We start from the raw sequence: 16,977 nt of genomic DNA, 5'->3' as shown, positions 1-16,977 counted from the left end.
TGGTTTTAAGAGACCTACCCAACGATATCCCACACTATAAGATTGGATGAGAAAAAATACGAATGTGTACGAAATATCAGGTCGGTATTTCCATGACCGTATTGTGTGGCCAAAAAGCCGTGGTGGCCTAGTGGTTTGACCTATCGCCTCTCAAAGAGAGGGTCGTGGGTTCAAACCCCGGCTCGCACCTCTGAGTTTTTCGAAATTCATGTACGGAATTACATTTGAAATTTACCACGAGCTTTGCGGTGAAGGAAAACATCGTGAGGAAACCTGCACAAACCTGCGAAGCAATTCAATGGTGCGTGTGAAGTTCCCAATCCGCACTGGGCCCGCGTGGGAACTATGGCCCAAGCCCTCTTGTTCTGAGAGGAGGCCTGTGCCCAGCAGTGGGACGTTATTATATAGGCTGGGATGATGATGATGATGATGATTGTGTGGCCGGTAAATAGTGCCACCCAATTTTGCGACACCTTGCATATTAATGTATTAAAACAATTGTATTAATATGTATTTGTAAATGTATACTTACGTTCGATGATGACGTTTATTGAGCCGTCGAAGCTTCCAGGAAGTTCTAGAAAAAAAAGAGTTATTAAGCATAGGTACGTTATACAAAAGACATAAAATAAGTTCCTAGAGGAAGGACTACGAACACAAAAGATTAGAAATGCGAAAGTTTGTGTGTGTTATCCTTCACGCTAAAACGGCTGGACGGATTTGGATGAAATTGTGTATTTAGGTAGCAGGACATCTGGAATAACATAAAGTCTACTTTTTGTCCTGATATTCTCACGGGATAGGGATAAAATCTCGAAATAAAGGTAGGTTCCATATAAAGGTAGCAGCACGTCTAGAATAACACATAGGCTACTTTTTATCCCGATATTCCCACTGGATTCCAGAACATGCATACGAAATTTTAAATAATAAAAAATATGTAATAAAAGAATTGCTAGTTTAAAAATATAATATAAAACAACACACAAACACCCAAACGGAATGTCAGTATGGCCGCGTCCGCTCGTCCGCTCTGCGCGCTTGACAACAAATGCAACGTTGATAAAAGTGAATATAAAACTTACTGTATCCCGCAACAGCACGAAGAATATCGAAAGCGTTGCTGGCGCGGTCACAACGTACACCACGGGTCAAATATCCTGAAAAAAAAAAACACTTAGAGCCTTCACTACTCATGGATAAATTTTATTTTACAGATAAATGTATCGAAAATACAAACTAAGACATGGATGCACAGAAAAACCAGAAAAAGAGACCAGGACTGGGTATCGAACCCAGGTCCTCAGCAATCCGTGCTGCGTGCTATAACTCCTACACCACTGCTGGGCAGGAATCTAGACACGAATTTTTCCTATGCATACATATCTCAGAGGTGCGAGCCGGGGTTTGAACCCACGACCCTCTGTTTGAGAGGCGATAGGTCAAACCACTAGGCCACCACGGCTCGGTTTTTCGAAATTCATGTGCGGAATTACATTTGAAATTTACCACGAGCTTTGCGGTGAAGGAAAACATCGTGAGGAAACCTGCACAAACCTGCGAAGCAATTCAATGGTGCGTGTGAAGTTCCCAATCCGCACTGGGCCCGCGTGGGAACTATGGCCCAAGCCCTCTTGTTCTGAGAGGAGGTCTGTGCCCAGCAGTGGGACGTATATAGGCTGGGATGATGATGATGATGATACATATCTCAGGTTGCTTATTTCTACTATGCTACTTAAGCAGCAGCACTAGCGACATCTATGTTTCGTCGACAGACGTCTCATTCTTTCGGAACTAACCGCTCACCCAGACAAGAGATGTCGCTACAAAGCATTTTTTTTAAACGTATGCCACAGACAGACATACAGACACACAGACACACACAGCGGTCAAACTTATAACACCCCTCTTTTTGCGTCGGGGGTTAAAAAGAACATTCATCATCATCATCATCATCATCCCAGCCTATATACGTTCCACTGCTGGGCACCGGCCGCCTCTCAGAACAAGAGAGCTTGGGCCATAGTTCCCATGCGGGCCCAGTGCGGATTGGGAACTTCACACGCACCATTGAAGCGGTGGTGGCCTAGTGGTTTGACCTATCGCCTCTCAAGCAGAGGGTCGTGGGTTCAAACCCCGGCTTGCACCTCTGAGTTTTTCGAAAAAGAACATTCAGCGGGTCAAATTAAGTAAGTTTCTCAAAGGCACTAGCTCTTACTTTTTTTTTATTTCTACTCCGTATTGAATTGAAATTTAAATTAAAGAAATAAAATAAATATCATGGGACACTTGACACCAATCGACCTAGTCCCAAACTAAGCAAAGCTTATTATGGATACTAAACCCGCATTTTTAATCCCATGGAAAAAATGTAAACAAAGGTGTTGCCGTTATCAAAAACATTTGTAGAATTCAAGATATTTTATTCTTTCCACATTTGCCAGAAATCGACTTGCCATTAAAAAACTGTATTTCTTAAATCAAGATAAAATATTTTAATTTACTGATGAAAATGTTTACTTTGGCATTTACTACGCTTTGATATATTAATTTACAAAGAGAATACTGTTTTCGTATGCATAATTTATTTATTGTCCTGGTATTACACCCGGGTTTTTAAGCTGTGGGCCGCTTGACGCGAGACGTCACTCAATGCACTAAAATTTGAGACTGAATTCGTAATCGTTTTCCAGTGACTTGTTCTGTCATTTTCGTTCATTTTTGTATGAAAGGATGGACTCCGGTCCGAGTACTTCTCGGTCAAAAGACGACTTGTAAGTTGTCTCCCGTAAAAACGGCTCTTTTATCGAAAATAGAAAAAAACATGGCAACAACAGAACTTTATATAATATTTCTAGCGGGCCCATACCTTGAAATCCCCTGAAATGTCACTTTGTTTACATTTTTCCCGTGGGATTAAAAATCCGGGTTTAGGCAACGGATAAACATACTTATGTATAGGTATAAATACATACTTAAATACATATTAAACATCCAAGGCCCGAGAACAAACATTCGTATTATTCATACAAATATCTGCCCCGGCCGGGAATCGAACCCGGGACCTCAAGCTTCGTAGTCAGGTTCTCTAACCACTCGGCCATCCGGTCGTCCGAAATGCCAAAAACTGCTTACCTAAATGTCCCATAACGCCGTATCCCTGAAAATCAACATACATGATAGTAAATCTTTATTGTGCTGTACATATAAGTTTCTGTTAAACATTTCATTTATACAAGCCTATTTTTGTTGACTGTACTTGCATTGTCATATAAACTGCTTATCCGCACTAAATTTCAAGTCGGTACTATTAACCATTGAGGAGTTCCCTCCTGCGGAGACGGTCCTGGCAGGACCACCAAGCTGTCACTACCAGATTATTTACTGTCCCCAAATTTACACACTTAGCCACTGTTACACATGCTCGTTAGTAGCACGAGAGCATGCTACTATCGAGCAAATGCTACCTACTAAGTATACTTCATTCAATTTAGAATTGGAGGCCACAGCAACATTTTAATGCGGCTCGTAAACTGTAATCTCTTTACAATTTGTACTAGAATAACAATTGACGAAACGCAAATAAAGTGGCATTAAAACAATTTTATTTTGCGGCTCCCAGACTATTGTATTGGACTATTTGCTAGGTAAGAAATAGTTGACCAGACGCAATACAATGTTGCTGTGGCCTCCAATTCTAAATTGAATGAAGTGTAGCATGTGTGTACAGGACATGCTACTATCGAGCATGCTTTTTAGGCATGCTCTCTAGCAGGCCCTGCTATTAGAGAGCATGCTAGTTGATGGGGGGTGGAAGGGGGAAAGGTAATAAGCAAGTGTGAACGCGTTTGCTTAATGAGCATGCTTATTGGTAGTGCCACGGGAGTTGCAAGCAACAAAAAAGTTACTAAAAGTGAATTTGTTATAAATTAATTGATTTACTACCGTTGAATTTGTGATTTTTGGTCTGAAAGCCGTAAAACCCCGTATCAATGTTGCCGTGGCAACATTGATATCGAAATGACAGTAGCATGCTATCAAAAGGCATGTGTGTGTCGGAGTGTTTGCTTTGAGCATACTCAAAACTAGCATGCTTATTGCTAGCAAATGTAAACAGTTTATGAGCATGCTTATTAGTAGCATGCTAGTAACTAGCATGTGTACGAGTAACAGTAGCTTTAAGTTATGCCAAATTTCAAGTCAATCCCACCGCTGCACGCTGGAAGTGGGTTAAATTTAGCTTCCAAGATTTGACCCAAACAAATAAATAAATAAACAGGCCAACCTGAAGAAATGATTGTACCTATAACACATGAAATTAACAGATAATAAACATGACAAAGGCGAACTTATCCCCTAAAGAGATCCCTTTCGATTAACATTTGAACGATTGACAGATATCAGAAACAAGAGTGGAAACTACAATCAAAATATAAAAGGCACTAAAAGTGTACTATGGATACGAGTACATATACAGTCATATTTAGGTAAACACTAATACATAAAAATAATATTTATATTACCTAATAAAAGAGTATAATGTAAGGGGATAGTTACCTTAATACAAGGGTATGGGAATCCGACCACCTTGTTGTGCCCTTTGACCACCTGCCGTCCTGGTAAGCTGTCTAGGGACTTCTTGAGGATGGTTGGCGTCGAAGACACCGCCACCTGTGAGCAGGTTAGTTGAAAAACTAATCAATTGCGAGTCTGATTTGAGCACTTTGAGGACTTCATAGCCACGGTTTCAGATGCAAAGGACATTAATTTCGGACGGACCGAAATTCGCATTACATTCGGTTTAACCGAATTTCGGCAGCTTTAGGCGAACTTCGTCGTTCGGCCGAAAATCATTTACACTATTTCGAATGAAGTTTAATAAAAAAAAATCTACTCTTTCAATTTACATCTTGATTATAATTCGTAAATTAAATAAAAAAAAGTTTTTGGTCCACAATTTTCACATATACTCGTACTAAACATTGAGAAACATTAAGATTTTTCGTAAATCAAGGGTGTTTTCCACAATTAAAAACAGTCTTCTTATTTATCTACTCGTAATTAAAATTTACCAGAGGTAGTTTGTTGAACCGAATTTCAGCCGATTTTTTTACCGAATGTTCGGCCAAAGTTCGTATTTGGCAAACCACATTCGGTATATCTCTAACAATAAAGTTTGCTACCCTATTCGTTGGCCAATCTTGGAATTTTTTTCGCTACGGAACCCTAAAAATGAAGATATAACCACAAAACAGATAGGTATAGAAATCAATCTACATGAGACACGCGTCTGTGAACTTTTTTATGCAATATTAGAGCGAGAAAAAAAAGTTATTATAAGTAACTGTTCAGTGGACGGTTGCTTATTAAATGGTGAATTGTCGTTTTTTAAGCTAGCAGTGGTAACAATGGAGTTAAAATTAAAATACCTTAGTTATTAATAATTTATATTTTGGTTCTTCCCATTTCATTCAAAACAATAAATCAAACAACTAGATACGAGTGCCACTACCACGATAGTTTTATAGGGTTCCGTAGACAAAATGGCAAAAACGGAACCCTTATAGTTTTGCCATGTCTGCCTGTCTGTACGTCCACGGCTTTGCTCAGGGACTATCAATGCTACAAAGCTGTAATTTTATTAAAATTAAAAAAAAAAAATTTTTAGAGTCCCTCCTATAGACGTAAAGTGGGGGTGATTTTTTTTCTCACTATCACTGGGTCTTATTTTTCTGGTTTTTCTGTGCATCTATATTTCAGTTTGTATTTTCAATTTAGGTTTTACGGGATGACCGTAAAAACAAAAAATTGGAATTGAAATAAAAAATACAAAAAGATTCCAAAAAACCAATCTTAGTACGAAAGGAAGTTTTTAGTCGGTATTTAATATAAGTTAAAATTAAAAAAATATGAATTGTGGAGACTGAACTGTGACGTGGAATTCGCTTCGATTTTGTTCGATAATATTCGTAAAACTACTAAAACTAGTACGATGTATACGCAATCACGGGAGCGCATTTACGGGAATCATTTTGTTTACGGAATGAGTCAATGAGGGCTATCGCGAATGAATTCGCCGCTAGAGGCGCTAGTGTAGCGTGAGGTCTCCGAAATGTCAAATCTCATAGTTTTTGGGTGAGCTACGCGGGTTTATTTATAATTAGAATAATTTTGTAAATATTTTGCAATATCTGAAATTAATTATGACAAATATGCGTTCCGGGGCAATGAATGCCTGAGTTTTGAGACAGTTTTGTCTTTCGGAAACCTTGTTCCTCCCTTTTTTCCGAACAAAACGGGGACTATGCAACACTGTGGCATGTTCGATATTTTTATGTTACGGTTTTAAGGTGTATTAAATATGATTTTAATCTAAACTTTGTTTTCACGCCCGTAATAACAGACTTTGAAAGCCATACTTAAAAACCTCACGCAACAGCGCGCCATCTAGTGAGACAAAAAACGATAGCCCTCATTGAGGTAAGTACTCGTAGATACTCATGGACCTAGTCTTTGGATCTAGTCTTTTTGTGGACGCGTACTCGCAAGACTCAGTCCGCGTTTTGCCTAGTACGTTTCACCTCTATAGGGGCGTCGCGCGCACAAATGAAATTGAAAATGTTTTTTAGTGACCATTTTAATGTTTAAGCCTGATAGTAAATGATTTTTATTTTATTTATTTTATTGAGAGATATACAGAGAGCATCACAACACAACACGATAGATAAATGTAAATGCGGCTCAGTGTTGCCACCTCAGATATATTTTTTACCCTAACACTACGCGAAACTACCCTAAATTATGCTCTTTAATTTACCCTATTTTTTTTTAAATCAAATAAAGCAATTAAATACGACTTATTAATAAACTAATAGCTAAACTACTACACCGTTTCGAAACATTCTTGGTATGCATCCATAATAATCTTGGCTTCTATGTCATCTGCAGTATTTTTTTTCGTAAAATCGTACATTTTATTCGAAAACTTACCCCAAAGAATTTTCGGTTTGTTAGATCAATTTCCTAGAATCATTATTTCCTAGTAGCAATATTTCTGTTCGCATTATTTCTCAAATGCTTTTTCCCAATATGCTTTTTTACTGAATTTTATTTTCACAGTCGCGTTTTTCCTAATCAGAACGACACAGAAATATAGGTAGGTTTAGCCTATGTTAAGTTTACATCGGCCCAAAGGGGCAAAACTACGCAAAAGCAGGAGCTCCGCGTGAGCGGAGCTCCGTCGACACTACACTGTGTCTGTGTCGATTCTGATTGGAAAAAACTCTACTGTGAAAATAAGCTTCAGTAAAAACCATAGTGGGAAAAAAACATTCGGCCCAAAATGCGAACGGAAATTTAGCTACTAGGAAATAACGATTCTGGGAAATTTATGTAACAAATCGAATTTTCTACCCTAAAAAATACCTTAAACGCGTAAAATACCCTAAATTTGGGTTAAAATACCCTAAGGTGTGGACACTGAATGCGGCTTTACACCGCTTGTTTTCAGTTGATTAAATTGAACTTCCATTAGAAAGTTAAAGTCAAAGTCAAAATCAAAATATCTTTATTCAATTTAGGCTATAACAAGCACTTATGAATGTCAAAAAAAATCTACCACCGGTTCGGAAAAACCTCTGCTGAGAAGAATCCGGCAAGAAACTCAACGAGGTATATATATTTTTTTAAAACAGATTTACAATATTATATGATATGTATACATCACAAGTATTTAACACAACTTTATTTTTAACACAGTAGGTTCGCTATTAGAAGGGATCGCTAATGCGGAGACGGAATTATTTCCAAATACCCCTGTCCATGATATAATCATTAACTTTATAATACGCCTTTGATATTAATGTCTTCTTGACAATAGATCTGAATTTTGTATCCGTTTTATTTATAATATTTTTTGGAATTTTATCATAAAAACGTATGCAATTTCACGATAAAAGAACGGATGATCTTAAACGTCTGAGAGAGAAGTGAGAAGGGGCCCGAGAATTGACTAGATTAATTTTTTTAACGCCTGTAAATTACTACAGGAATCAAAAGAGCTCTTGAACATAGGAAAATATTTATTATAATTTATTTCTCCATATTTAAAAAAAAATACAAAGAATTGAAAAATAAATATCTGAATTTGCCAACACTACCACAGAATAGATAAGAAAATATCAGCGTAAAGTCCTATAAGGTAGTACGAGTGTTCGTCACTGTTACAATAGTAATTGGTCTTTAATCTTATGGCATTAGAAAGAGATGACAGCAGGGTGTCGTCTATTGGGCATGAGCGTGCGCACGTTTAAAAAAAAACTTACCACAAGCAACAGAACTGTCAGGCAGCCGATCTTCATCTTAACTAGAATTTTCTTAAATGTCCTCTTTAACGTTACCTTTTATACCATTTTTATTAAGTTTGAACAGCTGACTATTTCGATGTCAACAGAATTAAAGAATTTAACTGTTTCATCATTTTTATTAGCTTTAATTGACGTAAATAAATAATTTATGTATTAGTGAATGGGCCTAACGCACATTTGAAATATTAAGAATTTAGGACGTTTCTAACACGCTTCATTTTTTTTCGACTAGCACCTTTATTTGTTAGTGTTTAATAAACCTTCGAATAGTGACTGCTACCAAGGCCGTGGCTTATTTGCTCTTCTGTGCAGCATTATGTTTAGAGAACAATTCATGAAAAACATACCTCAATGAAACCGACTTCGATGTATGACGCTCGCTAAAGTCCGTAAAGCCGCAATAGTCCACACCGCCACTTTACTAGCTAGTTTTTAGGCGTATAAAGTTTGTTACTATTTACACACAAAACTTTTTACAATGTCTATAATCACAATTAATATTTATTTTACAAAAAAATAACGAAAAATGGAACCGACTACAAAACCCTTGAAAATATTTTTCTAGGTAAGTAGGTACGTACTAGCTCGAAGTCGGTGCCTCAGCACGAGCCAGCAGGAGTGGGACAATTCACAATAGTCGTCTACTTCACCTACATACTATGGGTTTCAATCCCTCCTGCTGGGTCGTGCTGAGTCACCAACTTCGAGCTAGTACGTACCTACTTACCTAGAAAAATATTTTCAAGGGTTTTGTAGTCGGTTCCATTTTTCGTTATTTTTTTATTTTTTTGGAGTCGGTTTTACTTTTTTGTTAATTTTTTTTTTATTTCTAACTTTTTAGTTATTCGTAGCCAAAGAACATCTCACAACTATTCCATTAAGCCCAAACACGACTTAGTTACGTTGTTTTATAACAGAGTTCCGTCGCCTACCTTCTGGCTTCAGCATCAGATCAGTTCGAAAGAATCATTAACTTAAAGCATCTTCTTAGTTGCTTATCTAGGTAAGTATATTAATCATGATAATTTAAATTTAACCCGTGAAATACTTGTTATTGATAGTAGTAGTTCCGTTGGTCAAATCTGGTCTTCATCCTCAGTTCCACTTCACCAAATTATGATTTGCAAGAGCAAATGCACGAGTTACTGCTAAATATATCCAAATTACCATAGGTGTCCCTACAATATTTGAAGAGTTCCCTCGATTTCCTTAAGATCCGACCATCAGATCCTAATTTGCTGCTTATGGGACCTAATTAAAAGCATTCCTAGACGAACTCAAAAAAAATTTTTGAAATCTGTTCATAAATGACGGAGTTCTGAGGTAACAAACATTAAAAAAAAAAAAAAAAACAACCGAATTGATAACCTCCTCCTTTTTTTGAAGTCGGTTAAAAACCGAGCACAACCGCACCAATATATGTCCGCCGAGCGTTTTTTATTCCTACATAGGTACTTATACTCTTATGGAGCCGGAAAATTCGAAAAATTACCCCTTTATTCATCATCTACGCCCCAATTTTACCCAAGTCATACTTTTTTTGGATGAAAATTGTCGTAGTTTAGGTGCCGGTCTGAAAGGGCTAACATTAATTCGAAGTACCGAATATCTAGTTCTACAGTTCCACCAACTGTGCAAACAAATACGTCAGTTGATACTTTATTTACACCTTGTAGCACAATATTTTGTAATTTCAGCCACAAATATTTAATACATACGGCTTCAAGGCCACATACCTATGTAGGTACAATTCAATTCAATTCAATTCTGGAAAGTATAGCTCCCTCGATACTATCGATGATTCCGCCAATATCGAGGTTGGAAAAGACACTATCAGTTTAGCCGTTGTTCGGTGGATTCAGTGTGCGGTAATTGGCTGAGAACCTAAAATAAGACAACACAAACTTAAAATTAGTTAAACTACCTACAAAGATAATTTGTTAGTTTTAATAAATTTACATAGTATAGTTATAAGGGGGGTGTGTGCTATTGCAAGAAGGAATATGTAAGTACAGATCTATTGAATAATCGGATAAGTTCGTATTTTCTGGGTGACCGAGCTCCGCTACCAGGCGTTTTTCCAGTGATGAGACCAAGCTAGATCGAATATTCATCCCGGAAAACCAGACAAAGAGACCGCAGCTCTGTAAACCTGTTTTTAACCATTGCAGTTTCAAGGTTAGATCGAGGACGTGAGAAAGTGAGACTACTGATGAGTACATAAAGATGCTGATAAACTTGAACTTCATTTGTAATAAGCATTCTAGCGAATATACCGTTTAAAACTTTCGTGATTTTCACTCATAGTCAAAATACCACAAGGACTTATCACGCTAAAACTAACGAGTAATATTTACTTCGACGTTTCGACCACATTACAGTGGCCGTGGTAGACTGAAGTGTAGGGTGTCAAGTCTGCCTAGCAGCGCGAGTCCTTCAAACTACCCGCACTTGAGCACAAATAGCACCGGCACTCTTATCTTGACCCACATCGCAGTTGGCCATTTTTATTTGTCTGATTTTTGCTTGTTTGATGGGTCGACAACTACTTTCTGTTTTTTTTAATATATAAATAAGAGGGGGAAACGAGCATGCGGGCCACCCGATGTGAAGCAACCACCGCCACCAATGGACACTGGTCAACACGAGGGGTATCACATACAGGTGCGTTGCCGGCCCTTTGAGAGGCTGATAAGCCGCGTATCCATTAGAGCAGCCTCAGGCCGAGCACCGCGAGCCGAGCCATATTTTGTCGGTTTTTTGGCCGTGCTCAAAGGAGCCTCAGTCTGAGCCGTGCCTTTGGCAGCGTCTCCACTTGCGCGGCCTCGGAGCGAGGCAGCCGCTCGGCCCGAGGCTGCCTCTAGTGGATACGCGGCTATAGGTTCGTTTTTTAAGGATCCCTAAGTTCCGTTTCGGAAAAACTGTCCCAGTAGCAAAGCTGCAGTTGCAGTTGGTTTCCAGTTATTTAATTAACACCTTGTAGGTAACACCCTATAGATAGGCTAATTATCCGTGAGTTAGGTAGATAACTACAAAATATCGGAATATTTCTAGATTTAATTTAGCTTTCAGCAACTAGTTTTACTTTTAGATTTACCCCCTGTTTCACCATCCATTGGTTAAATTTATTTAACGGATAAATGTGATGCCGTCTCTGTGTGATTGTGTTGTAAAACCGGCCGTTAATATACAATACAATAATCGACTCTTTATTGTACACCAGAAATAGTAAGCGATACAGAAAACAGGTACACAGAGAAAATTACAAGGTAAGCAATAGGCGGCCATAATGCTGAAGAGCGATCTCTTCCAGGTAACCTTTTAACAGAAAGAAAGACTAATTTACAGCAGGTGGTGCATCAACATTGAATCAGAATATTAAAACGCAACACACACACATCGTACTAACTACGTCGAAAATAAAGATAGGCAGTGGGATAAACAGCCACATAATAAATAATGAATAAATAAGTAAACTGTGATAAAGCTAATTATTACAAGATAACAGATAGTGCTCCTTAAGCATATTGTTCGATTCTTGCCAAATAAGGGTAGATGATATTTTTTCCCACTAATTTGAGGGTACTTCCCACTGGAATGGCGATGCTATCTTACGCTGAAGAGCCTTCCGAGCGGACGTTCCGTTTATATGTAGACGACTTTTTGTCGGTCTTCTAACCTCTAAAGACAGTTGTGCTGTGTTTGTGTTGAGCTCGTAGTTCCTAAACCTTCAACAAAGTGCAAATCCCGAGGAGCCCTACGCCGTGTCAATCGCGAAGGAGACCCATTTGCTGGACTGGTGCTGGAACCTGAAGGTCAGTGGGAATTTTCATACGCTCGAATTTGGCAAGGGTTTGTACTACGTCACAAGGAAATTCACAGTTACTTTGATCTATTATTTTTTTATTTTAGCTTGCTTTTGCAACAGTTTTGTGGTCCTTCGAACCGGATGTTTACTTATTTAAATACATTTCTAGCAACGTACTTAACGTTAAAAACTTGTCGTACAAGTTAAGTTAAAAATAAATACCGTTAAATTAATTTGCACAAGGTTATTTATTTATTATACTTCGTGTAGGTAGAATCTAAAATGCCTGCTAAGAAAGATCCAGAAAGATTAGCAACGTTAATTACACGCAAAGAAAGAATATTTCAACGTTTACAAAATATATTCGATTTGATTGGCTCTGTTTCCGATTCCGATACGAAAGAAATATTTTTATTACGCGCTTCTGAGGCTGAAGAGTTGAGAAACGCATTTGAAAAACATATATTTATGATTTTTGAGATCGAGTCTCAAGATGATCCCGAAACTAGTCTTAACAACAGTGCATTAAATTCATTTGACGAAATGTATTTTCGTATTAAATTATTGTCAGCGAAATTACAACCTAACGTCCATGAAGTTAAGGATCAATTAGCTTCGGTCGGCTCGGGCATACAGCCCCGCTTACCTAAGTTAGAATTGTTTACATTTGATGGGAACATCGAGGAATTTACAACATTTTATGAGACTTTTTGTTCGTTAGTGCACGATAAACCTCATATTTCAAAAATTGATAAATTTCATTATTTAATATCATGCACTAAGGGCTCAGTGTTAAATATAGTAAAAAGCCTTCCAATTACGGCTAGCAACTATGACCTAGTTTGGAAAAGCCTACTGGATAAATATCAAGATAACAGAATGTTGGTTGGTAGGTACTTGGACAAGATGTTAAATTTTACGCCGCTTACTAAGGAGTCTTCGACCCACTTAAATTCATTTATTGAAACATTTGAACATTCTTTTCGAGCGATTGAATCATTAAATATCCCGGACTTAAGCAGCTATGTTTTATGTCACATTGCACTAAGGGCCATCGACCCAATAAGTAGGAAAACGTTTGAACAAAGGCTCGATCAAACATCGATTCCGTCGTTTTCACAATTAATGACTTTCGTTCATAATCAAATAAAAGTGCTAGACCATTCAGCGTCGTTTTCTAATAATCAAAATTTGCAACAAAATAAAAAAGTGACAAATCATATCGAAAGTAAAAGCAATAAATACGAAAAGGCGAACTTTAAGAGTTTTATATCTCAAACAACTCGTAATAAGTTATCGTGTTTACATTGTGGTGACAATCACATGCTGTTTCGGTGTGATCAATTTCGTAAATTGAGCACTCAGCAGCGTCTCAACCGTGTTGAGACACTCAAACTATGCAAAAATTGTTTGAAACCTAATCATACGGATAGTCAATGCTCTAGTGCTTTTAAATGTTTTATCTGTCAGCTTCGTCATCATACATTGTTGCACGTAGATTCGTCCGTAAATTCGTCCGGCTCCGCGACACACATGCCAGCGCCACCTGCGCCTGCGCGTACTCCGCATGTCGAGCTTAACCACCATGCGTCCTCGGCAAGTAGCTGCACATACACGGTAGTGCTAGGAACAGCAGTAGTACATGTCACCGATGCTATAGGCAGTCAGCAACCGTGTCGTATTTTGATCGATTCCGGGGCGCAATCTAATTTTATTTCTGTAGATTGTTTGCAACGGTTAGGGTTGTCAACACGTAAATGTCCATATAATATTTATGGTTTAGCGGGTGAAAATGTAAAAACTTTCGGAATGACATCTTGCATTGTTTCACCGAGACATAATGAAAGCCCAAAGTTTTTTATTGACGCAATTATTTTACCAAAAATTACCTCTGATTTGCCTACTGCACACATTCCGGTAAATATCGTAGAAAATTATGACAATTTATTTTTAGCTGATCCAACATTTTACCAACGTTCTCCGATAGATATCATTTTATCTGGTGACATCTTTCCGCACATATACACTGGGAATAAGATATTTTTTAATTCTAACATGCCTACCGCTTTGAACAGCGTGTTCGGTTACGTCATAACCGGCCGACTGGCCGTGCCGGCGTCCAGTGATGGCGATGTTGTAGCGTCTACGACATCCCTAATGTCGTACACTTGCGATGAGAATATTCTCAATGAAACTCTTAAAACGTTTTGGGAGATAGAATCTTTGCCGTGCGAGATTCCTTTAGATCCGTTAGATCAATTAGCGGAAAAAATATATGAAAAAAATCATTACCGCGACGACACCGGTCGTTACGTGTCTCCGATTTTAATGAACCCTGAGCATGAGCCCCTGGGCGAGTCGCGCGCCGCCGCCGCGCGCCGCCTGCTGCAAGTGGAGCGCCGCCTGGCGCGCGCGCCGGCCCTGCGCGACCAGTACGCGCGCTTCATGCGGGAATACGAAGCGCTGGGACACATGGAGCTGTACGAAGGCGCTGAAGCGTCTCGTTACTTCGTGCCGCACCACTGCGTCTTGCGCCCTTCTAGTACTAGCACCCCCTTGCGAGTGGTCTTTGACGGCTCATCAAAAACTAGTACTAACGTATCATTAAACGATATTCTCCTGACAGGTAGAAAACTACATCAGGATATATTTAAAATTATTAGTAAGTTTCGCTTATACGACGTGTGCTTTTCTGCCGACGTATCAAAAATGTATCGGGCGGTACTTATACGACCCGAAGAGCGAATCTATCAGCATATTCTCTGGCGTGACTCACCATCTGAGCCCATGCGCACTTATGAACTAAAAACGAATACATACGGTTTGCGCAGCGCACCGTACGTTGCGGTGCGCACGATGCACCAGCTAGCGCGAGACGAGCAAGAGCGCTTCCCGGATGCTTGTCAAGTTCTCTTGCAAGGATTTTATGTAGATGATCTATTGTGGTCCTGCCAGTCAGAATTAGAAGCTTGTAAGCTACAAGATGAATTAATGACTCTTCTTGGAAGCGGCGGTTTTGATCTGAAGAAATGGGCGAGTAACTGTCCTAACCTGCTAACTCGTATGCAGTCAGATCAAGTTACTGCAATTAATTTTCAAGACGATACGTTATCGTGTTCAGTGAAAGTTCTAGGCTTAATCTGGTTACCGTCTTGCGATAGTTTTTCATTTAACTATAATTTAACGGATGATTATTTTACCAAGCGCTCGGTACTAAAGCTTCTGGCAAGCATATTTGACCCAGTCGGTTTTATATCACCATGCACATTTGTCGCAAAATGTATAATGCAAGATTTGTGGAAATTAAATCTCGACTGGGATGAATCGCTACCTGTCGAGTTGCATAACAAGTGGAGTAGGTTTATTACTGATTTGCCGGCGCTGTCTAAATTGCGAATTGAGCGTCACGTTTTAATTCCAAATTTTAAAACTGCCCAGTTAGTAGCATATTGCGATGCGTCAAGTCTTGGATACGCAAGTTGTGTTTATTTACGCAGTGTGGATAGCAAAGGCAACGTTAAAGTAAGATTATTGGCTAGTAAATCTAAAGTTGCACCAATAAAGCCTATTTCGATTCCCCGCTTGGAATTAATGTCTGCCGTGTTGCTGTCAAAACTTGTTAAATTTGTCGTACAAAATATTAACGATTTTGAATTATCTATAATCGCCCTTAGTGATTCAACCGTAGTACTGTCATGGCTTCAGACTCCGCCGCATAAATTAAAATTATTCGTGTCTAATCGGGTGAGTCAAATCACCGAAGTTGTCCCGCCTAGCTGCTGGCACCACGTGAGCAGCGAACACAACGCTGCCGACGTGTGCTCGCGAGGCGCGCTGCCCGCGCAGCTGGTCGACAAGTGCACGGAGTGGCTGCACGGCCCAGCGTGGCTGACTGACAGTCCTAACAATTGGCCTACTAATATTTTTTACGTTAAAACCACTGACGTTATTCCAGAAATGAAATCAAATACCGATACATTTTCTTTTAACTCATGTGACAAAGGCTTTAATAATGACCTTGAGGAAACATTTAACAAAATTTCATCGTTTATAAAATTACAACGCGTCATGGCATGGTGTTTCAGATTTCTAAATAATTGTAAATTAAAATTCCCGGAGAAGGATTTTGGCCCATTAAAAACATTAGAGTTAAAGAAAAGTCATGACACTATTATTCGCGTCATCCAATTCAATCATTTTTCAGTGGAAATGAAATTATTGGAAAATAATAATTACGTACCTACTATGCGTAAATTAGCACCGTTCATTGATGCTCTTGGTTGCCTCAGGGTGGGGGTCGGATCGCACACGCGAACCTCCCCTTTGATGCTAAGCATCCCATCCTGTTACCGAAAAAATGTCACGTGACTAAAACAATTATCAAGCATTATCATGAATTTTATATGCACACCGGCCCGCGCACGTTGCAAGGGATATTGTGCAAAAAATATTGGATCGTCGGAGCTCGATGCCTAATTAGATCGGTACTTTCGAAGTGCCTTAAATGCTTCAAGTGCCGACCGTTGAACCTTCAACCCGGCATGGGCACTTTGCCCTCATCTCGCGTGAACCCGGATAAGGTCTTCAACCACGTTGGTTGTGACATTGGCGGCCCATTCTACGTCAAGGAAAGCTCTCGTCGTAATGCAAAACAGTATAAGGCTTATCTAATTATATTCGTTTGTTTTTCTACAAAACTCGTTCACTGCGAAATTTTAACCGAATTGTCATGCGATGCGTTTTTAGCCTCATTTGATCGTTTTGTGTCTCGGCGTGGTTTATGCAGCTGTTTATATTCGGATT

At 39.0% G+C, this 16,977-nt stretch overlaps 1 protein-coding gene across 2 annotated transcripts in view; it reads right to left on the bottom strand.

Annotated features, from left to right (window-relative positions):
• Nucleotides 1–16,977, bottom strand: part of LOC141444529 (uncharacterized) — a 45,920-nt gene that overhangs the window by 28,266 nt on the left and 677 nt on the right. The window contains exons 1-6 of one of the 2 annotated variants that reach the window (XM_074110078.1): nt 11,041–11,044; nt 8,325–8,378; nt 4,558–4,671; nt 3,136–3,160; nt 1,086–1,160; nt 533–577 (exon numbers count right to left, since the gene is read on the bottom strand). In XM_074110078.1, the coding sequence (XP_073966179.1) occupies nt 533–577; nt 1,086–1,160; nt 3,136–3,160; nt 4,558–4,671; nt 8,325–8,360 (295 nt within the window). In that variant the 5' untranslated portion in view covers nt 8,361–8,378; nt 11,041–11,044. Of the gene's footprint in view, nt 1–532; nt 578–1,085; nt 1,161–3,135; nt 3,161–4,557; nt 4,672–8,324; nt 8,379–11,040; nt 11,045–16,977 lie in introns of those variants that run through there. The other variant, XM_074110077.1, reaches the window with a different exon arrangement.

Source organism: Choristoneura fumiferana, chromosome 30, assembly GCF_025370935.1.
Source record: "Choristoneura fumiferana chromosome 30, NRCan_CFum_1, whole genome shotgun sequence".
In the NCBI taxonomy this organism is placed as follows: Eukaryota; Metazoa; Arthropoda; class Insecta; order Lepidoptera; family Tortricidae; genus Choristoneura; species Choristoneura fumiferana.
This window is presented reverse-complemented; position numbering and strand designations above follow the sequence as displayed.